Source organism: Mustelus asterias, chromosome 12 (assembly GCF_964213995.1).
Source record: "Mustelus asterias chromosome 12, sMusAst1.hap1.1, whole genome shotgun sequence".
NCBI classification, from domain to species: Eukaryota; Metazoa; Chordata; class Chondrichthyes; order Carcharhiniformes; family Triakidae; genus Mustelus; species Mustelus asterias.
In genome coordinates, this window is record NC_135812.1 from 25758254 (window position 1) to 25783898 (window position 25645).

General features: G+C 44.1%; 1 protein-coding gene across 1 annotated transcript in view; it reads right to left on the minus strand.

Annotated features, from left to right (window-relative positions):
* Positions 1-1683: 1683 nt before the first annotated feature.
* The window catches only part of tlcd2 (TLC domain containing 2), a 59911-nt gene continuing 35949 nt past the window's right edge, over positions 1684-25645 (minus strand). Inside the window, exon 4 of the mRNA XM_078224927.1 lies at positions 1684-2459. Within this exon, the coding sequence (XP_078081053.1) occupies positions 2088-2459 (372 nt within the window). The 3' untranslated portion in view covers positions 1684-2087. The remainder of the gene's footprint in view (positions 2460-25645) is intronic.

The window sequence follows — 25645 nt, forward strand, 5'->3', positions numbered from 1 at the left end:
GAAATGGCGGAGGTGCTTAATGAATACTTTACCTCGGTATTCACGGTGGAAAGGGATCTGGGTGGTTGTACTGCTGGATTGCGGAGGACAGAAAGGATCGAGCATGTGGACATAAAGAAAGAGGATGTGTTGGAACTATTGAATGGCATCAAGGTTGGTAAGTCGCCGGGACCGGATGGGATGTACCCCAGGTTACTGTGGGAGGCGAGGGAGGAGATTGCGGAGCCTTTGGCGATGATCTTTGCATCGTCGATGGAGACGGGAGAGGTTCCGGAGGATTGGAGGATTGCAGATGTGGTCCCTATATTCAAGAAAGGGAACAGGGACAGCCCGGGAAATTACCGACCGGTGAGTCTAACCTCAGTGGTTGGTAAGTTGATGGAGAGGATCCTGAGAGACAGGATTTATGATCATCTAGAGAAGTTTAGTATGATCAAAAGTAGTCAGCACGGCTTTGTCAGGGGCAGGTCGTGCCTTACGAGCCTGGTTGAGTTCTTTGAAAATGTGACCAAGCACATTGACGAAGGAAGAGCGGTGGATGTGGTCTATATGGACTTCAGCAAAGCGTTCGATAAGGTCCCCCATGCAAGACTTCTTTAGAAAGTGAGAGGGCATGGGATCCAAGGGGCTGTTGCCTTGTGGATCCAGAACTGGCTTGCCTGCAGAAGGCAGAGAGTGGCTGTGGAGGGGTCTTTCTCTGCATGGAGGTCAGTGACCAGTGGAGTGCCCCAGGGATCTGTTCTGGGACCCTTGCTGTTTGTCATTTTCATAAATGACCTGGATGAGGAAGTGGAGGGATGGGTTGGTAAGTTTGCTGACGACACCAAGGTAGGTGGTGTTGTGGATAGTTTGGAGGGATGTCAGAAGTTGCAGCGAGACATAGATAGAATGCAAGACTGGGCGGAGAAGTGGCAGATGGACTTCAACCCGGATAAGTGTGTAGTGATCCATTTTGGCAGATCCAATGGGATGGAGCAGCAGTATAAAATGAAGGGTACCATTCTTAGCAGTGTAGAGGATCAGAAGGACCTTGGGGTCCGGGTCCATAGGACTCTTAAATCGGCCTCGCAGGTGGAGGATGCGGTCAAGAAGGCGTATGGCGTACTAGCCTTCATTAATCGAGGGATTGAGTTTAGGAGTCGGGAGATAATGCTGCAGCTTTATAGGACCCTGGTTAGACCCCACTTGGAGTACTGCGCGCAGTTCTGGTCACCTCATTACAGGAAAGATGTTGAAGCCATTGAAAGGGTGCAGAGGAGATTTACAAGGATGTTGCCTGGATTGGGGGGCATGCCTTATGAGGATAGGTTGAGGGAGCTTGGTCTCTTTTCCCTGGAGAGACGAAGGATGAGAGGTGACCTGATAGAGGTTTACAAGATGTTGAGGGGTCTGGATAGGGTGGACTCTCAGAGGCTATTTCCAAGGGCTGAAATGGTTGCTACGAGAGGACACAGGTTTAAGGTGCTGGGGGGTAGGTACAGGGGGGATGTCAGGGGTAAGTTTTTCACTCAGAGGGTGGTGGATGAGTGGAATCGGCTGACGTCGGTGGTGGTGGAGGCAAACTCGTTGGGGTCTTTTAAGAGACTTCTGGATGAGTACATGGGATTTAATGGGATTGAGGGCTATAGATAGGCCTAGAGGTGGGGATGTGATCGGCGCAACTTGTGGGCCGAAGGGCCTGTTTGTGCTGTGGCTTTCTATGTTCTATGTTCTTGCCTACCCCCGACAACCTTTCAATGCCCCCCACTCTTGTCTGATGGCAAACAGTTGCCCAATATAGTTTGAAGTGAGGTAGTGTAAGATTACAAAATTTTCTGTAGCATTAAGTGTTTAGACAAAAAATTGCAAAAATTGTCCTTCAGTTTTTCATATCGTCCACAACATCATTAGATTTTAAAAAAAGCCGCCATTCAAAATATTAGGTACAGATTTCAAAAATATGCAAACATTTAAGCCCATCCAGCTATCGAGAATTCCATATTAATTGAACGGGACCAGTTATGTTCAAAGGAACTAAAGGTCCCTCTTCTGCTCTTCATTAAAAAATCCAAGCACCAGGATTGTGGATGGAACACCACACTGCAATGTTACTTTTCCTTCTTCATTTCTCTGCTAGAATTCAGAAAATCACTTCTTAGTAGCCGGTAAAAGAGCACAATATTCATCAGAGTCATGATGGCCATCCCCACACTGCCGACGCTGTAGGTTACTAGGGGGATGTTGTCACGATTTAGGACGAGCCAGCGTGTCATCCAGGCCAGCGTGCTGATGCGGAAGATGACGTAGGTCCCGAGATTGATGATGCTGTTGACACGGAAGCAAGTGGTTTTGCGCATATTGGCCATCAGAAGAATCTGCCGCAGGTGGAGGAAGATCGAGTTGATTTCGACCAGCAAGGCCACAACAGCGAACCCAATGTAGCTGCAGAGGCTTACCGCAATTCCAAAGCAGGTGATTACCTAAGGAAATAAACAACAGTTTAGTATTTCATGAAACATGGAGGTCAGAATTCAGGAAGACTTCAGAAAGTCCAAGAGTACAGAACATTCAAATCAATGACCAATTACACATTCCAATCTCTTAATGGATGCTATGAGCACCATTCCTAGCCTTTATCATCACTATTTACATTCCCTTTGTTTTTTTCTCTATGTCATCAATTCCAGTCTTCCCCCTCGCCCTCGGTGTAAAATTCGCCCTATTTTCTTTGTCTTCAGCTCTGAGGAAGAGTCATCCAGGATTGAAATGTTAGCTTGGTTCTCTCTCTACAGATGCTGTCAGACCTGCTGAGATTTTCCAGTATGTTCTGTCCAACATCCGTAGTATTTTGCCTTTGCCTTATTCAAACCAATGGGTTTGCTCACCACTGACTTGGTCATTTATGCATTATTTCCTCAGTGCCTTACTAATCAGAAAGATTAGGTAAACATCAGTTTTGCAATCTAGAGAGATGGTTAAAAGGTAAGTCGTGAGATGCATAAATTTTCTAAAAATATATTATAGATGAGGGACTTGAGTTAAGCCATGAATGCAGGAGTACTAGAGCAAACTGGATTAATGTGAAATAGAAATCTAAACCAGAGATTTAAAACAGAAGTTAGGAAGGAATTCTTGAAACAATCGATCAGGCAAGTTCGTAGTCAAACTCATTGATGTTGTTCCAAAAGTTACATTGGGAGAGTACAAGCTTGATGGGAGCCAGGGGATGCAAATTGTTTTTGACAAATTTCTTAGAGTTCTTTCAGGAGGTAACAAGTGGAATGGATAAAGGGGTACCAGTTTATTTTGAGCATCCAAAAGACATTTGATAAGGTGCCATATAAAGGTTTACTACATAAAATAAGAGCTCATGGTGTTATCAAGGGCAATTAGGGATGGGCAATAACTGCTGGCCTAGTCAGCGACGGCCACATCCCATGAATAAATACAAAAAGGTCAGTCACAATCTCATTGAATGGTGGAGCAGGCTTGAGGGGCCGAATGGTCTACTCCTGCTCCAATTTCTTATGTTCTTATGATGGGCTGAATGGGCTTTTGGCTTTCCTTATGTTAGCTGATTAATAATGCAACTTGTGGAGATACAAATAAGACCAAAAATGCTAGCAATCAATCAGTAAATGACAGAAAGGCACAGTGCTGTCAGCTTCCAAAGCAGCCAGACTAATATTTGCTTGGAAATCTTCAGCTGAAAATTTTAAACTACTTTTCTCTTTCAGGTTTCCATTAATGTTTCCAATTCGAGCTCTTTATCTTTTTCAATGTAATTTGCATCATATTTATTCCCTTGTGTGCCGTCCAGTCACCCATATGTTTAAAAGATTCTTGCTTGTCTAACAGGCTCAGCTGTTGAATGGTAATTGTGTAGCAATAGTACTGCTGTAGTCAATTAATTACAACATTATATTGGATCTCAGGGTATTTGCTGTGGATTAGCCTTTAACCCCTGAACAGTCCACAGCCTCTCCTTGCAGCAGCTGTTCAATGCCATTTAAATGTTCGTTTGCACCAACAATATGTTATGCCTGATAAGTAAAACTAGTAAACCAGTCATTTTAAACAACCACACAGCACTGCAGCATCACACTGGTGGCTTCATAACTGTCGCGTTATTAATAAGAAAGTAATGACTGAATCATGGCAATAAGCAGCTGGTTGCATTATTGCAGAGTTTTCTCTTTTAAAAAGCAAATTAAATTTAAAAAATAATCATGCCCACCATAATGTAGTTGCTTCACCGGCTTTCTAGCGTGTGAATGAGTTCGATTTCATTCATTCAACAATAGCAGAAGTTAGCATTGCACAAGGCAGGGAGAGGTCAGGTGGGGGTATTGGGTGGGTGGGGAAGGGAAAGGGGGAAGGGGGGTTGGGGAAAAGGGGAGGGGGATCAGGGGAATGGCGGCAGGGAAGGGGGTGAGGAAAGGGGAGCAGGGACAAAGGTGGGGTGGGAAGGGGCACTCTCAACCACGAGCCTGTCATTGTACTGCACACATCCTAGATGCACAGTAAAAAGTCTCACAACACCAGGTTAAAGTCCAATAGGTTTATTTGGTAGCACGAGCTTTCGGAGCACTGCCCTTCAAGTGAAGGGGCAGTGCTCCGAAAGCTCGTGCTACCAAATAAACCTATTGGACTTTAACCTGGTGTTGTGAGACTTCTTACTGTGCCTATCCCAGTCCAACGCTGGCATCTCCACATCATCCTAGATTAAGGTAGAGGGAAAATGGGTACTGAGCAAGGGTGTGTCTGGCTCCACACCCAGAAGCAGTTGGTCACCTGGGCAAGGTGAATGTCAGAAAAGCGGACAAGTCAGAACAGGTGACTATAAAGAAACCTGCCCAATGTTTCCTTCCACATGTTTTAGAAATAATGAATGCGCAGATCCTTTGGAACTAGACTAGTTTCTGAGGTTATATGGACACAAAAGACATTGACCTCAGAACAAATCAACTTGTTTCGTGAGCTTGTACGTGCAGTTTTTAACTTTGCTGTGGATGCTCTGCTTAAGCAGCGAAGACAGACAGTGGTCTGAATTTTCATCCTTGTGGTGGGAGTTGGGAAAATTACCGGCTCAGCCTACCTGCTTCAAAAGGAATTGCCGGCAACATTGGCATCTTCATTGCTGAAGGTAGAGGCAGGCTGGAGTAGGCCAGTCAACCCGGGAAAAGATTTGGAAGCATCCACAGGGGCTGCCAAGTGTGGGGGTAGGCTGCTTAAAATGCCCACCGTGGTAAAGTGGAACTTTGTCCTAGTTAAAATAAAATCTCAAAGGTCCTCCAGCCCTCACACTCCAAATACTCCCCATACCCCAACCATGCCACCCACCCCCTATGGCCCCTCATACATCCCATGCCAAACTCTGCCCTTCCAGCCAATCCCTATAGTCCTCAAACCTTCAATGATATCCAGTGGCACTTCTATACCCATTTACTGTATAGAACCTGTAGAGTCAGTAGGTGATGTAAAAAGGTTTTAAAGAGTAATTCATTTATAGTTTCCTAACATTTCAAAAAAAATAATTTCGGTAGAAGGCAATAAAGCTGTCAATCATCCACCCCCTTTAGAGTATCAATAACAAAAACCACAAACCTTTGAAACTACCCAACCTTGTGAAAGTACATACTGTGAAATTGACAACAGAGGTCAGAGTTTGAACTGTCAATCAAGCAATGATTTTCCTAGGGCATAGGTGTTAGGTAGGGTGGGTAACAGGGCAGATCTTGGCATATGGGGCATGAGGGGCCATAGAGTGCAAGTGAAAGGGCAGAGCTTGGCATAACAGGCATGAGGAGGATCTTTCAAACCTACCTATTATAAAGGTACCCGTGTGTAAACTAGGCGTTACAACTGCTGAAGGGCTGTGAGCCATGACTCTTTAAAAACTCAGCCTGACTATGAAAATTGCAGAGTAGGAGCAGGCCAGGTTGGGACTGCCAGGTGCGGGCTTTTGACAGGAACCGGCCCACATTCTTAAAAGGCCCTCCAAAAGTTAGATAGCCCAGGAATGGGGTTGGGAATCCCAGAAACGGGACCCATCTGCTACTTTTAAAGGGTCCCTGAGTCATGTCGAATCAGCTGAAATCCAGGCCAGTGTTTCAGACCAGCAGGCTTTCTAACCTGAGGAAGATTCAACCAAGGGCTGCATGTGTCATGCATCATTGAACAGGGGGTGTTAAGGGGCTGATTAACACTCAGAAAGTTTTGGGGCAAATATATATATTGTATCAGCAAATATTAAGGTAAGTATAGGTCTTTGGAAATTGCCACTGACTTCATAAATGAAGATTTTACCCTCAAAATGATTGAATTGGAAAGAGAAAACGAGGAATAATGACATTTTGTAGTTCAACATCCATTTTTTCCTTTGTGGTTTTCTTTTTACTGGACCCTTTTCAGAATCTAGAAGTTAGCCTCAACAATCATACCCTAAATATTCCATTATTCTTTTGGTGATGTAATGCATGGTGTAATGACTGAAAATAGCTTTTCAAACTGAACATTCAGAAACAAATCTGACATGAGGCCCAGTACAAGTGTCTGCTGGGGACCAATAGTCACACCATGTCCATGATTATTGATTATAGAATGTCCCACTCTTGATTGTTAACTAGGCTGAACACCAGGGGTCAGCAGACAATGACTGTGCCACAAATACAATGGTCTGAGTCAAGAAACTGAACACATGTAACATGAACAATTACAAAAAATATATTTGGTCTAAAATTCAAATATTTTCCATTTGTTTCCCCTCTCCCATGTGAATCTTCCAATATTTTTGATGGCTAGCTTTTCCTACTAACAGTATTTAAGGACTAATAGCGTCTATACAATATCATCAGATTGTACAAACACGGCTCTGCAAATCTTACAAAGTATACCAATATATACATTTTATGGTTACACCTAACTATAATTTAATTTTGGAATTGAAGCCTCTGCCAAATTTTACTATTGTTCTTGGAAAAGATAATGATATACTTGAAAACATCAGGAATTCAGACTGGAGACAGATTGCTGCTGCTCCTTTAACAGCACCTTCCAAACCTGAAATTTCAGTGACAGCAGAAGGACAGCGATGTCTACATCCCGTGAAAGAATAAAAAAAGCACTGAGGCTTTGAAACCTGTGATGTACAATGTAACCCACATGGATCGCCCAAGAATCTTTTTATTATTTGTTCATGGGATGAGTGTCACTGGCACGGCCAGCATTTATTGCCTATTTGTTTAAATCATGGATAGATGGATTCCTGATCGGTAAGGGAATTAGGGGTTATAAGGATCAGGCGGGTAAGTGGAACTGATCCACTTCAGATCAGCCATGATCTTATTGAATGGCGGGGCAGGCTCGAGGGGCTAGATGGCCTACTCCTGCTCCTATTTCTTATGTTCTTATGATCTCTAACTGCCCTTGAGAAGTTGGTGATGAGCCGCCTTTTGAGTCACTGCAATCTATCTGGCATTAGGTACACCCACAGTGCTAATAGGGAGGGGGAGTTCCAGAATTTTGACCCAGCGATAGTGAAGGAACAGCAATATATTTCCAAGACAGAATGGAGGTGGTGGTGAACTTCCAGGTGGTGGTGTTCCCATGCGTTTGTTGTCATTGTCCTCCTCGATGGTAGTGGTCATGGGTTTGGAAGGTGCTGCCTAAGGAACATGGGTGAGTTCCTGCAGTGCATCTTGTAGATGGTACACATTGCTGCTATTCTGCATCAGTGGTGCAGGGAGTGAATGTTGGGGTTCCAATCAAGCGGGCTGCTTTGTCCTGGATGGTGTCAAGCTTCTTGAGTGTTGTTGCACACAACCAGGTAAGTAGAGTATTCCATCACACCCCTGACAAAAGAATAAGCAGGACCAAGCAATGCAAATAAAGTTTTACTGCAATGCATATTTGCGACCTAACATGCATGAGACTCACCATTAGCTCCAATCACTTTAATTTCTACATTTTTCCAATATTTTGCTGTAAAGCTTCATAATGATGTATGTGTGACTCAAACTGCAACCAATTACTTTATCAGCACTGCTCTGCAGCAAGCTTCTGTGCTCCCTCGCTGGACTCATATGAGTTCTTATCAAAAACTGTGGTATATAATTTGACCCGGAGTATAAGATGACCCAATTTTTCAACCCCAAAAGTCATGGTGTACAAGTCAACCCTATTTTCAGTCATGTCAGGCCACACTCACATTAGTAGTCAGCCTCAATTTTTTACCCCACTGATGCACATTTTCCTTACTAGCTTATAATGGGGTGCAAGGGGTCAAGCAGGTGACACAGGCAGTGTTGCAACATTGTGCGTGAGTTTAAGACATGCCCACTCTGTCAGATGCTAGTGACATGCCAAAATGATGAGGACCCACACCCATGCTGGTGGTTCAATTTTATGATCAATTGCACTCCCCATTTTTGGAAGGGGGCTTCAAAGTTCAACTTCTACACTGACCTTTACAGTATTTTCTTTTCAAAAACTACAGATATGTAACTGCACAAACTGTTCCTGTAGTAGAGGGTCTGAAAAGCCCAGATTTTTCATTAACTGTAACGGAGAGGATATCAGTGCTCACTGTAATTCTTCAGCATATCAGACAACTTCTGGAGTCCACTTATGTGCAATTAAACATGGATATCCAGAGGTTGATGTCCAATTAGCCCTGCTCCTCACAAGCTTCACTACACTGGTTTCTCAGCAAGAAACTCACATTGAAATGGATTCACAAGCATGAAGTTGCTGTACTTACTCACTCACCATGCCAGAAAAAGTAGAGGCTGATGCATTCAAGTGCAAATAAATGTTTAATGGCACAATAAGATTAATTACCACCAAATAGCCTCTCTGGCTCTGAAAAACGCTATTTTAAAACTTTAGAGTCTCATTCCATCATAATGCAATCATTTCAATTTTAAAAAAATGCTTTACTGGTCCCGCCGCTGTCGATGGGGTTTCTCATTGACTGCACGCCTCACCACCAGGAAACCTGCAGTAACTGGGGATGCACTGTCAAATGGCTGAAATTTTCCAACCATTATCAATAAAAATTTGACCTGGAGCCGCAGGACAAAATACCAGGACAAAAGAGCCAGAGCTTGATATGATGCTCCTTGTTATAAGGAGGATCTCAATAGAACAAAAAAAGTTGGGGAAAGGTTTAGGGAAGGAACTCCAGAGTTGAAGACCAAAAAGCTGAGGGCATGGCTGCCAATAGTGGAGCAATTAAAATCAGGGATATGCAAGAATTGGAACAATGCAAAAATTGTAACTCAAGCCTCTGTATTACTGAAAGACTACAATGTATTTCAGGCCACTGTGCTATCCGGTTGCCTGTGCAATGTCATTTCATTAAGATTTGAAACTTTAGTAATGGTACCTCAATCATAGTTTCACTACCCTTCCAAAACAGTGTGGAGTTAGGGAGAATTAAAAAGAGTGAAGGAGCAGTTCTTGCTCATGATTCTACGAGGGACATTTGTTTGTGGAACTTAAAGGCGACAAGGCTAACTCAACAATCCTGTGCCTCCAGGGTGATGACCTGCTCCAAGGAAGAGTGGACCACAGATTGGATCACAAATGTGTGGTCTCATCTCCAACCACGCACATTTTCTTGTAATGCCTTGCAGGGAGCAGGGACGCACCGGCTCATTTTTTGAAGACACAAAGTCCACAACTTCTTCAGTACTTGCCGGCGAATCTCGGTCAAATAAAAATTAAAATGGTATGCATCACTTTATGAATACAAGAAAAGGCTGTGGTTTGCCTGGATGTTCCGCCAGTCCATTATGTACAAAAAAATAACTTTTCTTTTAGGCAGCGGTAAGGTGAAATATCACAATTTAAACATTTTTAAAAACCTTGTGCTGACAACTTTGACTGAAAAAGAACAACAACAGCAATAAAAAATGTTTACATAAAACTACAATTCAGGCTGGAATACATTTTGGGACTTGTGAAAGATGCAATATAAATGCAAGTCTTTACTTTCCAACATTCAAACTATTGTGTTAAATGGATCCAAGCCAGATAGTGAAGTATGCAACAAGACACACATATTTTCTTTGCTATTTGGCCTATTCACAGGATGCAGCATGAGCGATCTCTGACTCCGAACTACTAATCCAGTGTCCCAATGAACTCTCTTTATATGTGATCTCAGTCTTCAATGAAACAATACCTATCACCAATGTATCTTTCGTAAATAATCAGGCAACCACAACTAACATTGTGAGGTGAACAGTGAAAGACTTGGTTCATGTACCATTGTTACTGCAGGGCAAGAATTTTCCTTGGAAAATATTTTTAAATGTTTCGGGAAAAGTCTGCACATTTCACACATATTTCACAAACATTATTCATACACATTTGGTAGGCTTGAGTTGTCTCAATATAGTAAGACGCAAGGGTTTACACAAAGTAAACAGTAAAAATCAAAATCTTAGAGAAGTTCTTGGAAAAATATCACAGTCAAGTAGGAGGCACCAAGCATTGCTGCAGTTTCTTTTGGCCATCTTAGATCGTAGAAGCTGGAGGTGCCAATCCTTTTGGCTCATCCAACATTGTAGGTAATTTTTAACAGAATTATTGTAGGGAAGGCAAACTTCAGGCTAAGCCTTATAGTGAAAAACATCTTTGAGAAGGAAAGTGTAGGACAGGAACTGAGATGAGAGTAAATCAAGTAGTGGTGAAGAGATGGTAAAGTCAAACGTTAGAGATTGTAGGAGAAAGGAAAGACTGAGAACAGAAGTTCCACATTTTGGAGGCACTGGTAAAAAGGATGAACTGCACAAGGAGACAATCTGTGAGCCCTGATTTCAATACAGTAGAGACTTGTGCGTGGAAATGCTACTAATTGTCACTAACATCACTGCATCTAAAGACAAAGTCAATGTGATTATGGAATAGCTCTCCTCGTGATCTTTAGCAGACAGGATACATCAGATTGATCATGTGAGTGGTACCACATGTTAGACTTTTGCAAGACTCGTGACAAGGTTATTTATTTCACTGTGTACAATATAGTGCCATTATTACACAATCAAGTACAGTACAATGGACGTCTGTTATTCCAGTGCATAGTTTTCATAATGGGAGTAACTGGACACAAGTTCAAATTCTAAATGATTTAGAATAATCCACTGCACAATGTAAACATCTTCATTACATAACTTGAATTTTCATACCAAGAAGATGAGACTCAAGTAAACACTGTGCAGGGGCTAAAGAACAAATCTGTTTGAGATCAGCTAGCAGCACTGAACCTCAGACATTATTGTTGACTAATAGCACCAACACACTGGATAAACTCAGTGAATCATCGGAGGAGTTCCTCAACAAAACAAAGTTTTATTTGAAACCTAGCACAAACAACCCTCACGAATGTAAAATGTAATTCTCTATAACAATAATAGTTTTGGACTTAAAAGAGGGAAAAACTTTTTAAAGAAAACAGTGAGTGGTTAGGATCAGGAATGCATTGCCTGGGAGTGTGGTAAAGGCAGATTCAATTCTGGTTTTCAAAAAGGAATTAGGTGATTTATATTTACAGGGATGCAGCGATAAGGCTGGGGAGTGGTACTAGCTGAATTGTTCCTGCCAAGAGCCAGCATAGACACGATGGGCCAAATAGTCTACTTTAATGATTCTATATATAGGCCAGTCAAACAAGGCACAACAAACCCCACTTTAAATGATGTGTATTTTGGTTCAAAATTTATCCATTTTGATATTTCCACTCTTGAATAAACATAGCTTGTGTTAAAAATTAATTTACAAACTGTCCAATCCTTGGTGATGATCAATTTCAGTCTTATCATTATTGAAGCACTGATCGTGACAGACTCCCATTAATATCTACAACATCCATGCAATGGGGACGAGAGTTCATCATCATTCTTATTCATTTTCATTTATAGTTTTGATTGACTACAACAGCAAAAACAGTTCACCTCTATCCACATGTTCCACCACTTAAATTACTTGGGTTAAATTCCAGTTAGCAGCATTGCTGTGACATTTTTATGCTAAATAAGAATGAAGAGGCCTGAAGGCAAACAAGTGGCATGCTGATTACCCATGTAAACCTCAAGTGTTACAACTGCTTTCCGTGCCAGGGTCAGCTGCAGCTACAATCAAACAATAGTCAGCTATATAAAGCAGTCAGCACTAGCAGCGTAATTCAGTAGTAAACAGCTCAATGATTAGACCACTTTTCTCTGCAGAACTCATCAGTGTTGCACAATTATGCTTGTTCACTGGAGACTGGTTGTCAGTCAGACCGGGAAACTACTAAGGTTCACGTTGATATGACAAGCGGCCGATGAATTCACAATATGTAACCTCATTGTTAAATGTGCTCCAAGTGACCCTACTACCACTGCTAAAAAAAACAATGACCGCCTGCGATCAAACCTGTGCTGTACCCGGCAGGAAGATCTCTGATAGCCTCGCGCTACTCAGGGATACGATCGCCTACGTGCAGGACAGGCAGGTGGACACCTGCCTCATCAGTCTAGACCAGGAGAAGGCGTTTGACAGAATATCGCACAGCTACATGATGGATGTGCTCTCCAAAATGGTGTTTGGGGAGGAAATCTGCAATTGGATCCAACTGCTCTACACAGACATCAGTAGCGCAGTTTCAATCAATGGGTGGGAATCAGATATGTTTCAAATCAGGTCTGGAGTCAGGCAGGGCTGCCCTCTCTCCTCCGTCCTTTTTGTGTGTTGCATTGAACCCTTTGCCGAGGCCCTCAGAAGCGACCCAGGCATCAAAGGGGTTACAATCCCAGGCAGCGGAGGGACGCAAGTCAAAGCCTCCCTCTACATGGATGACGTGGCTGTTTTCTGCTCGGACCCCTCGTCTGTTCGCAGGCTTCTTCGAGTCTGTGAGCAGTTCGAGCTGGCCTCGGGGGCCAAAGTCAACCAGGGTAAGAGTGAGGCCATGTTCTTTGGGAACTGGCCTGACACATCCTTTGTCCCTTTCACCATTAGGGTAGACTACCTCAAGGTGCTGGGGATATGGTTCGGAGCGGCAGGGGCATGCGCCAAAAACTGGGAGGAGCGCATCGCCAAAACCAGACAAAAATTGGGATTGTGGGAGCAACGCTCCCTCTCCATTACTGGGAAGAACCTTGTGATCCGATGCGAGGTTCTGTCCGTGTTGTTGTACGTGGCGCAGGTGTGGCCTCTCCCCAAGCAGCAGTGACCCGGGCCATCTTCAAGTTCATCTGGAGATCAAAGATGGATCGTGTCCGCAGGGAGACGATGCACAAATCTCCAGAGAACGGAGGGAAAAACGTTCCCAACGCCACCCTCATCCTGATGGCCACCTTTGTGTGCGGCTGCATCAAGCTGTGTGTAGATCCTCGGTACAGTAACAGCAAGTGCCACTATTTTTTGAGGTTCTACCTGTCCCAAGTGTTGCGGAGGATGGGTCTGGCCACATTGCCGCGGAACGCTCCAAGTAGTTGGACCGTACCGCAGCACCTGTCCTTCGTGGAGAAATTCTTCCGGAAACACACCTTTGACCACATGGCTATCAAGCAGTGGTCAGCACGTAATGTCCTTGAGGCCCTGAGAGAAAAGGAGACGGCAGATCCTGTCGGATGGTTCCCTGAGCGGACTGTCAATGTCATTTGGCAGAATGCCTCATCACCAGAACTCACAAACAAGCACCAAGACCTGGCTTGGCTGGTGGTGAGAAGGGCACTCCCCGTCAGATCCTTTATGCACGCCCGAGGGCTCAACCTCACCGCACGCTGCCCTCGAAGCGGCTGCGGGGCTGATGAGACGGTCGCACACCTCCTTGTGGAATGTGCCTTTGCAAAGAAGGTCTGGAGTGAGATGCAGTGGTATTTGTCGCGGTTCGTCCCGAGCAGCTTGGTGACGCAGGACTCTGTGCTCTACGGGCTGTTTCCGGGGACGCACACCGAGACAAATATCAACTGCTGCTGGAGGGTCATCAACTCGGTGAAGGACGTGCTTTGGTCCGCCCGAAACTTGCTGATCTTCTAGCTGAAAGAATTGTCCTCGACCGAGTGTTGCAGACTGGCACATTCCAAGGTCCAGGACTACGTGCTCAGGGACGCGCTCAAGCTTGGGGCAGCCGCCGCCAAGGCACAATGGGGAAAGGCCACCGTGTAAAGCGTCTCAACCGAGGCAGACCGAGGGCCGGGTAACTGCAGAATACCCTCGGCCTGCGTAACTGTGTGCCAATCTGAAAAATAACGGCACACAGTAAACTCTGACACATGTATATAGTTTTAAGAAACGAAATGTAACGAAATGTAATGTTTTGTAAATAAGCACTGTGTTGTACTGTAAAAATGATTCTTTTTTTGCACTGTTTATGACTTTTGGATCTGTCATTTTGCAATGTTTTATTGGAGAGTTTTGTTTTGTGAATAAAGTATATTTTTGAAATAAAAAAAAACAATGACCGCCTGCCTTACATAGCATGGGGCAGCACAGTAGCACAGTGGTTAGCACTGCTGCCTCACAGTGCCAGGGACCCGGGTTCGATTCCCAGCTTGGGTCAATGTCTGTGTGGAGTTTGCACGTTCTCCCCATGTCTGTGTCGATTTCCTCCGGGTGCTCCGATTTCTTCCCACATTCTGAAAGACATGCTGGTTAGATGCATTGACCTGAACAGGTGCCGGACTGTGGTGACTAGGGGAATTTCACAGTGACTTCATTGCAGTGTTAATGTAAGCCTTACTTTTGACTTATAAATAAACTTTTAACTTTATCTTTCATATTCCGTTTTACATGTATATTGATGACACCGAGCTCTAGCTCAACACCACTTCTCCTGACCCCTCCATTGCCTGTATTATCATGTTGTGCGTCCAACATCCTGTGCTGGGGGAACAGGAATTTCCTCCAATTAAACACTGGAATGACTGAAGCCTCAGCAAGCACCATCAAATCTGTTCCCGAACCATTGAGTGTAAAGGTCTCTCTATCCACTGTCATGAGTTGAGCCAGATTATTTGAAACCTTTGGCCATGACTAGGCCTTCTGATCCCGTATCCTCTCAGACACCAATCGCTTCCTTGCACCTTCACTTTCTTCGCCCATCTTTGGTGGCCATATCTTCAGCTGGTCAGGCCTCAACCCTTCACCTCCATTTGTTTAAGGTGCTCCGTAAAACCAAACTATTTCACCAAGTCTTTGGTCACCTATTCTGATGTCTCCTTCTTTGGCTTAGTGCCAATTTCGATCTGATTATGCACCAAACATGTTAGAGCTTTTTATTGCTTTAAAGGTTCTACATCAATGCAAGCTGTTGTTGTCAAAAGGCAAATAGTATTTCAGAGGAACTGGGGGAGGCAGGAGGTGGAATGAATGACAAACATGAGGAAGAGAATGTTTTTTTAAGAGAGGTGTGTTTAAAAGTGGCTCAGAATGGAATTTCATACACAAAGAACAGACACAAAACAGACACAGGTTTTATGATATTGCGACATGGTGACCTGTGCTTGTGAAAACGTTAGATAGCACGCTTCCATGAAATCAAATTAATTTAATCATAAAGCTACAAGAAAGTGGTTAGTCATGGCGATTTAATGGTTTATTTACACCTCCATGTAAGCAGCAGGCAGAGACATGTGAACATTTTCACACAAACGACTCAAGAACAGCCTCTTCCCCGTTGGCATCAGACTTTTGAATGGACCTACCTTATGTTAAGTTGATCTTTACGTACACCCTAGCTGTGACTGTAACACTATACTCTGCACCCTCTCCTTTCCTTCTCCCTAATGTACTCTATGAACAGTATGCTTTGTCTGTGTAGCACGCAAGAAACAATACTTTTCACTGTATTCCAAGACATGTGACAATAATAGTTTAAAGTTTATTTATTAGTGTCACAAGTGGGCTGATATTAACAGTGCAATGAAGTTACTGTGAAAATCCCCTAGTCACCACACTCTGGTGCCTGTTCGGCTACACTGAGGGAGAATTTAGCATGGCCAGTGTGTACCTAACCAGCATGTCTTTTGGAGTGTGGGAGGAAACCGCAGCACCTGGAGGAAACCCACGCAGACACGGGGAGAATTTGCAGACTCTGCACAGACAGTCACCCAAGCTGGGAATCAAACCGAGGTCCCTGGCGCTGTGAGGCAGCAGTGCTAACCACTGTGTCACCATGCCCCCTCAAATCAAATCAAATCAGTTACAGCAGATAAACTATTTAAGGGTGAAGTGGTAATGTCACATTTGCATTGCAACAAAATAGTTCACTTTAGGATAACACAAAATTTCCTCAAGAGTCCCAGTCTGACTTCTGAAGCACAGCAGTGATGTACTTGCTTTGTTGCCAACAGCGCCAACTTGACACAGCACCAGAAATGTCTAAAACCATTGCCAAATGAAGCCAGGTTTATGAAGTTTTCCGTGGTTCCTCTGATTTGCTGAACATTTAACTGCAGGAGTTAGTTTACCCCTGTTAATGTTTAAGAGCTCCTGCTAATATTTAAAAGTTAGTGGCTGGGAGCAGGGTCAGGCAATTTGAATGGGGATTCACATCCATGGGAAGTCTGCGGAATAGCAGTGGGGTTATTTATTTGAGATTTAGCAAATAGTTGCTAACATGGTGGGTATTCACTAGGCTAAGCTGTGTAATGTTAATACATTCACAAAATTACAGGGTACCAAAGGCAGGTGTTCTTCATACTGAAAGACAATTGTCTGTATTATAATTAATGTGACCTTTGGAAGAAGGGAGGGGAGGTCAGTCCAGATTTGCTCCTGCATGTGCTGGTATTGCACTATTCTTGTTCTGCCTAGTCAAATCATAGAATCCCTACAATGCAGGAGGAGACCATTCAGCCCATCTAGTCTGCAGCAACTCTCTGACAGAGCATCCCACTCAGGCCCTAACCCCGAAACCCCATGTATTTATTCCACTAATCACCCCAACCCACACATCCTGGGACACTAAGGGGTACTTTACCATGTCCAGTCCATTTAACTTGCACATCTTTGGACTGTGGGACGAAACCAGAGTACCTGGAGGAAACCCACGTAGACATGGGGAGAATGTGCAAACTCCACACAAACAGTGCCCAAGGTTGGAATTGAACCCGGATCCTTGGCGCTGTGAGGCAGCAGTGCTAACCACTGTGCCACCCATAATCTATGCCCAATTTTCTAAAAGTAGCCAGCCTTACACTTGTAGCACAAATATTGCCAACAAGACGATGAGCAATTGTGCAGAAAATATTTAGAGTTTACCCTGATAATTCGAAGTAGATTTTTGTTAACACATTTGGAATACAGACCAGAATTTAACATACAAAGTTTGGATGTATCCTTGACCTGGAAGCACGAGAAATCACATGAGAAGATGTTGGGTGCGCGTCCTGTCATCATTACGCATTCGCGTGACATTTTGATCAGCAGGCCTGCACGAGAGTCGGGCGTATGCCCGCCTGCTGACATTAAAGAAGCCAGTTCAAATTAATTAAACCCCAATTGAGCGGAATTTTACCTTGCCCGTCTGCCTGTATGTTGGTGGGAGGGCCGATTGACAAAGGGACCTTTACGTTTAGGCTGCAACCTTAATCCAAGGGGGGCTGAAAGTCAGAGCTCAAATAAAGTTAATAAGTGTATCTGCGAACTGAGGTCTGTGTGAAATTGTGCTGACTGGACAATCGTTTTCCATTGATATTTAGTTTTCACCAGTTAGCAGCTCCCTGAGGCAGCTCCGCAGTGGCTGTCCCCCTGAGGGAGCACATTGGAAGCGCCAGCTCATACACTCCCTTTTCATAGAATCCCTACAGTGCAGAAGGAGGCTATTTGGCCCATTGAGCCTGCACCAACAACAATCCTACCCAGTCTCAATCCCCGGAACCCCACGTAATTACCCTGCTAATCCCCCTGACACTAAGGGGCAATTTAGCATGGCCAATCAACCTAACCCATACATCTTTGGAGTATGGGAGGAAACCGGAGCACCCGGGAGAAAGCCCACGCAGACATGGGGAGAATGTGCAAACTCCACATAGACAATGACCCAAGGTCAGAACTGAACCCGGGTCCCTGGCACTGTGAAGCAGCAGTGCTAACCACTGTGCTGCTACCTCAGTACCTCCCACCTTCCCTGGCAGCACTCAAACTTTCACATTGGCCAGCTAGTGTGAAATCGCACTCACAGGCCAACCAGACCAGGAGCTATTTTGTGCCCAGTTCCAGGTCCAAGTCAAGTATTGCAATAATTTAAATAAACAGTGTCAATAACCAAAAAGTGGAAATGGGAAAGCTTAAATGAAATTAGATTTTAGACCATACAAATTAGGCACACCTGGTCTAACTGCCTGATGGACTTGGGTGGGGGGGAAGTGCATCTGTGAAGGAAGGGGCGAATTAGAATTTCTCTCTTCATCCCACCATAAACCAAAACCAAACACTGGGGCAATCCTGCCTTGCCTATCTGAGATACATGTGAATGATTTAGGAAACAGTACAATGATATTTGTCTTAGAATAATTTAATTTGAAAGAAAACTGGTGGATTTAAAAGAAATCTTGCAAGTAACGAGTTATCAAAACATACTCAACTGTTAAAAACACACCAGCGCCCCTGTGGGAAATAAGGGAATAGTGGTTGGAAGGGTTGTGAAGAACTCAATCCAAAATCTGATGGTGGGTTTCCATGTGTATGCATGGGCCCAAATTTCAGGTCCAAAATTAACAGTAACAAATGTGTAACTAATGACAGGAATTTATTCAGGTTATCAATGGAATTTTACTTTGGAGTTCATTATGAATTCTCGGGATCCTAGCCCAGGAACATTCATAGAATAATAGAATCCTTACAGTGCAGAAGGAGGCCATTCAGCCTATCGAGGCACCACCGACAACAATCCCACCCAAGCCCTATCCCCGTAACCCCACCTATTTACCCTTGCTAATTCCCCTGACATCAAGGGTCAATTTAGCATGGCCAATCCACCTAACATGCACATCTTTGGACTGTGGTGGGAAACCGGAGCACCTGGACGAAACCCCCGCAGACACGAGGAGAATGTGCAAACTCCACATAGACAGTCACTCGAGGCCAGAATCGAACCCGGGCTCCTGGCATTGTGAGGCAGCAGTGCTAACCACTTTGTCACCATGCCGCCCATTTTCCACCACCATAACTACCCCCTCATCAATTAAAACCCAAATGTGTGATAAAATACACAAACGGACAGGTCCATCGAATGTTTACCTACCACATTGATATCTTACACTTAAATAAAACTGCTTAATTTATTTTTGGAATTCTCTGCACCAGAGGGTGGTGGAGGCTGGATCACTAGAAGCATTTAGAGTGGTCGTGGATAAATATTTGATACATCGAGCAATAGAGGGTTATGGGGAAATGGCACAGAAAAGGAGTTGAGGCTGGCATAGATCAGCCTTGATTGTGTTAAGTGGTGGGACAGGTTCTGTGGTTCTGTCCCACCATTTAACACAATCATGGCTGATTAGTTCATGCTTCTATTTCTTGTGTTTGTTCCACTGATACTATTTTGAGTAATATCGTTTCATTGAATCACTCCAGTGCAGAAGAGGCCAATCGATTCTCTGGCAGAGTATCTTACCCGCGCCCTCTCCCCACCCTATCCCTGTAACCCCACATATTTAGCATGGCCAATCCACCTAACCTGCACATATTTGGGGTGTGGGAGGAAACTGGAGCACCCGGAGGAAATTCACGCAGACACTGGGGGGAACGTGCAAACTCCACACAGACAGTCACCCAAGGCCGGGATTGAACCCGGGTCCCTGGAGCTGATAGGCAGTAGTGCTAACCACTGTGCCACCTTACTTCATTCTGCATTGAGATCAGTTCACCATCGGCAGAAGTAATGATGATTTACAAGGTGGGTATTTCTTAACATGATCCTGATTCCTGATGGAATCACTGACCTTCCTGTTCTGAAAGTCTTGAGCTTTTACTTTGATTGTCTCCCCATTGCTGAAACCACATGCAGGCGTGACTGTCCGACCACACAGATTGATGCGTGAAAGTTCCACCGGTACCCCACCCCCGCAGCACACCCCCACCAGGCTGACAGACAACCAATGCTTCAACTCCAGTCCCTGCGCACCAACTGATTGACTTCACTAATGGCCCATCCAGTGACTGCTTAAGTTGTGCTCATAAAGTCCCTGGCAATTTGGTCTCAGGTTCTCAGGCGTTTTATGTCAATGTATCAGCAAGTGCATGTTGCAACAAATACACTGTTAAGCTAATTGCCTGGTTAGAAACAGGTAATGGTTATTGGCACTACCTCCAAAAGAGTATAAATGGATACAGCTGGAACCATTGCTGAAGTAAAATTGTATGGAGTCTGTATTTCTGCTGAGTTGGAAGCAGAATAGACGTGTGAATGTAAAAGACAAGCTGAATTATTCCTCCATCATAAACTCACATTTTAGGCAGTCCTGATTTTGCTGAACTTCCTGTAACAGAATACTGCCCTGCCTTCCAACAGAGCTATTGTTCCTGCACAGAATGGATTCTCACACAAACAATGTTATCAATGGAAAAAGCATGTTGTGTGTGTAATGACCCAGCAAGTTACTTGAATTCAGCACTCAAAATTGTGTCACTGCTGCGCTGCCTCTAAAGATCCTGCATGGGGGGAAATAGTGTTCCAGCTATTGCCAATGTGTTGCAATGTGCATTGCTGGACCTTTATTAACAGAATAGCATTAGGAACATGAGTAGGCCATTCAGCCCTGCTCGCTCATTCAGTTTGATCACTGAATGATCTGCTCTGTGGTTCAATTTTCTCATCTTTGCTATTTGCCCCATGATAACCACACCTAAGGGAAATCCACCTCGCCCAGTTATGCAAGCTTCAATTATCCCCCTGCATCCGTAGCCTTTTAGAGAATCACTCTAAATCTCCATTGCCCTTCGTGCGAAGATTTCAATCTTGTATAGCTTAGCTCTGAAGTTAAAGAAGAGATTATTCAAGAAAGAGAGGTGGGTGTGAGAGATTCCAAGGCACTATTTCGAAGGAAGGCAGGGGAGTTATCCCCCACATCCTGGCCAGTATTTCCTTCTCAGTTAACAACCCCAAAGTAAATTATCTGGACATACTCACATTGCTGTTTGTGGCAGCTTGCTCTGCATAAATTGGCTGTCACGTTTCCTACATTATAACATTGACTACACTTCAAAAGTAAAGTAAAGCACTTTGAGACATCTGGTGGTTGTGAGAAGTGTTATATAAATGCAAGCTTTCCTTTTCTTAAAAAACAGGAAACAGCAAGGGCGGAATATTCTGGCTGTTCACGCCCCGCTGCCACTGCATGCAAGGACGAAGAATATGGCACTCAGCCAAATCTCCGTTCACTGCAGCGGGACCAGAGAATCCCACTGGCGTGAATGACTGGAAAACTCCGGCCCAAGTCTTTTAGCCCACCAGCGATGATGGGTAAGTTATTGGAAACTATTGTGAGGCACAAAATAAACTTTAATTTGGAAAGGCATGGATTAATCAAGAAGTGACAGCAGGGATTTGTTAAAGACAAATCTGTCTGTCTAACCTGACTGAATTCTTTGATGTGACAACAAACAGGGTTAATCCAGGCAGTGCAGTAAATGCATATACAGACTTTCGAAAGATGTTCGATGAAGTACCACACTAAAGGCTTATTAATAAGATGGTGTGCATGGAATTAAGGGGAAAATTGAAGTAAGAACGCAAAATTGGCTCAGTGACAAGAAGCAAAGCCTGGTGGTGGATGGTTATTTTTCAGACCAGGAGGTGGTTTATGGTGGGTGATCTTCCCTTCAAGCCTCTTTTAGGTTTACTAATCATTTGCAATCTTTAAATAAATGACCTTAACTTGGATGTAAAGAGCTGTATTATAAAGTCTGCAGATGATGCAAAACTTCCCAAAGTAGCAGATAGTGATGAGGATAGGTAGAGGCCTCAGCGTGTCAGACAGGGTGGTGAACTATGCAGAAGCATGTCAGATGCAGAGAAGTGTGAAGTGATTAACTTTGTGAGGATTGATGTGAGAAGCCAGCATACAATTAATGGCACCATCGGGAAAGTGGAGTTTGACTGAAAGACTTTGGTGTCCACAAATCCTTAAAGATAGCACAGCAAGTCGATAAGGTCTTGCCAAAGTATCAGAGTTACTTGATTTTCTAAATAGAGGATGCCATTACTTTGCAAAATCACTGGAGTTCAGCTGGATTATTCTGGACAATTCTACATACCACACTTTGGATCTTAAAAAGGACACAGAGGGGATTTACTTGGGATGAGGGACTTTAAATGCGAGGAGAAATTTGAAAAATTAGATTTCTTCTCCTTGAGCCAGGATCACTGTGAAGCAGTCCAGAAGGAGTGTGAAGCAGATCTGGAGAAGTGTGAAGAAAAGATGATGGGCCAAACGGTTTGTTCAGTGCTCTAATTGTTCTCTGATTCTGGAAGGTTAAGAGATCACTTTATAGAGGTTTTCAATATGATGAGAGGTTTTGCCACATGGATAGAGAAAAACTACTCCCATGGTCAATAATCTGAGGTCAAAGATTTAAAATCTTTAAATTAGAGGTGGGGTGATGAATTTTTTTTAAACCACCCAGTTATCAAGATCTGTCATGCTCTACTTGAAAACGTTGTGGGAGCTGACTTCATAAATAATTATAAAAAGAGTGCTGAACTGGTGTGCGAGGAAGGTGATAGCTTAAAGCAAATTCCTGTAGATGCTGGAATCTGAAACAAAAACCGAAAATGCTGGAAAATCTCAGCAGGTCTGACAGCATCTGTGGAGAGAGAATAGAGCCAATGTTTCGAGTCAGGATAACTTTGTCAGAGCTTCCAGGAAACAGTGGCTTGATGTTTGGTGGTGGGATCATAGTTTGGGGGAGGTAGAAAGAAGCCTATGAGATTGGCGCTCGGCCTCTGTGACGTAGAGGTTAGTACGTCAGACAACAACAACAGCACCACCCTTGTCAGCGGGTTTGATAATAAAATCGGGGTTGGACCTGAGAGAGCAAAGTGCAGCAAGTTCAGAAAGAGACAGGTTAGAGTGGGTGAGAGGAGTAGAGAAATTGAGATGGCCGATGTCACGCCGACAGTTCTCGATGAAAAGATAAAGAGCAGGTAAGAGGCTAGAGGGAGGGGTCCAGGTGGAGGGAGAATGCTGGAGGTGGGTGAAAAGATCTGCTGAACGGGGCAGAGACTCCTACCCAAAGAAGTGAGCATGGAGACGAAGATGGCGGAAGAAGAGCCCAAACTTTGTTGACGTTTGGACATAAGGATCATGGAATCCTACAGTGCAGAAAGAGGCCATTCGGCCCATCGAGTCTGCACTGCCCACAATCCCACCCAGGCCTTATCCCCACAACCCCATGCATTTACCCTAGCTATTCCCCCTGACACAAAGGGGTAATTTAGCATGACCAATCCACCTAACCCGCACATCTTTGAAGCTGAGTGCTTTGCTGTGTACAACATGTTCTCATGGAAACAGTGGCCTAATGTTCGGTGTTCTGTGCTCTGATAAAGGGTCATCCAGACACAAAACGTTGCCTCTATCCTCTCTCCACAGATTCTGTTGAACATAATAGCATATGGACAAAAAGTGTGGATGTGGGACTAAACAATCACAATGGATCAAGTAGTCATCTTCTATTCTGTTTTTCTATTATTTTATATTGCCTAATTTGTGTTTCCCCCCAGAGGAAACATTTTCTCCTTATGTCATCCCATCAATTGTTAACACATTAAATGTTTTAATCAGATCATTTCTCAATCTCCTAAACTCAAAGGAATATATGCCAAGTGTATGCAACCAACCTTCAATTTAACCCAATTTAATTCTGACAGTCATACCTTTTGGTGTTCTACAGCACTAGAATAAAACACATCTTTACAGGAATTAAAAGGATTCCTTTCCCTTGGATAGTGACTGATGCTTGGCTCTGCTTTGACCATGTTCTGTGTTTTGGATTAGTATAAAATCACACATTCCATGCAAGTCTCTCATGTAAGGCCAGAGGTGAGTCTCACAATTAAGCCTATGACTGATACACACACACGCCAGGCCTTTCCCCTCACCCTAAACCCCACTAATTTATTTTCTTTCCTTTCCTAACCCAAAGATGGAGAAGCCTGATCTAATGTTCTCACCATTGTTAATCAGTAATTTGGCCTGGATGGGAGGCCAGGCTTTTGACGTTTAAGCATTGTAGTTTCCATATCCCAAGCCTGCAAGCATTTCAGAATGAGTGGGTGAGGAAGGATAATTAGAAGCATAATCAGGCATCAATAAAGCTAAAATGAGGACTCTTGAGGTACTCAAATATGGATTTCTTCACAAATATACAAAGCAGCTATGAAAATTGCTGTTTGTGCGATTTGTCCGTACGCAATTTGGTTGCTCTGCTCGCCCACATAATAAGTGACTAAAATTTAAAAGTAATTCAAAAGATTTGAAGCATTGAAGATGTGCAAGTTTATTCACTCATGAATCCATATTAATTACCAAATAGCTACCCAGGGGAAGAGAGGTTAGTGCTGTGATCCAACTGTTCCCAAAAGAAAACACTTGTATGAGGTAATATTGCCAGGTAGACATTATGGGGGCGATTCTCCCAAAAAATTCTAAGTGCCGTATTCGCGTGAAAATTGGAGTAACTCCCGCTGATTTTTTTTTAAAAGAGTGATATGCAAAATCTCCCACACTCTGAGCACTGCAGAGTGCCCTAGCGAGATTTACTCTGAAATTCCTGCTGGAGAGGACGGCATCATGTCGCTGAGCAGGCCACTGCGCATGAGCTAATCAGTCAGAACGGAGATCGGCGCATGCGCAGTGGCCCCACAATGCTGGCCAGCCTGATTGCTGACCACCCCGTGACCCCACATCGCTACCCTCTGAACTCCCCCGCCCCCTGATCGCTGGCCTCTTCGGCAAGCCCTGATGTCCCTACCCCCAACCCCCTCCCTCATCGGCCAGCCCCAATCTCCCCAACTCACCCCACAGTCCTGAACCCCTGCCTCCCATAATCCTGACCGCCCCCCCCACCCCACCCTGGCAGCCCCGACTCCCTCCCCATAGTCCCTCCTGCACCTCCCCATCTCGATGGCCAACCCTGATCACCCCCTTCCCCTCCTCTGCCTGTAATCCTCTGGCAGAGTGGCAATGGGACCCCCAAAGCCCCATCGATCGCACTCTAACAGGCCCCACCTCTCTGGCCCTGACTCTTGGCACTGCCTGATGCCCAGCGGGCTAGGAGAATCTCCCCTATATGTTCTAATTATTTCAATATAATAACTGATTGAGTTTATGATATAGGCTCCATTAAAATCCATATTGGAATCTGGTTTGGGCTACGCATTCATCTCAAAACAGCACCAATTATAATTTTTTTACTCAACATCATATTTCCTTCCTTTTCTCCTTTTTCCATACATAACAGACCCAATATATTTGCCTGCATTCATAGACCAGTAAATGAAGAGTTAAAACAGAGATACAAAGATGTTTTTTAAACAGAATAACTTGAGAAATTCTTAGCTCTTCACTTAATTTACACAGGAGGCTTCTAACTTGGTCTCCATCCAGTAGGAGGAGAGGGTGTGTAGAGTCTGTTAATCTGGCTATGGGAATCATATCCAGCAACCAGA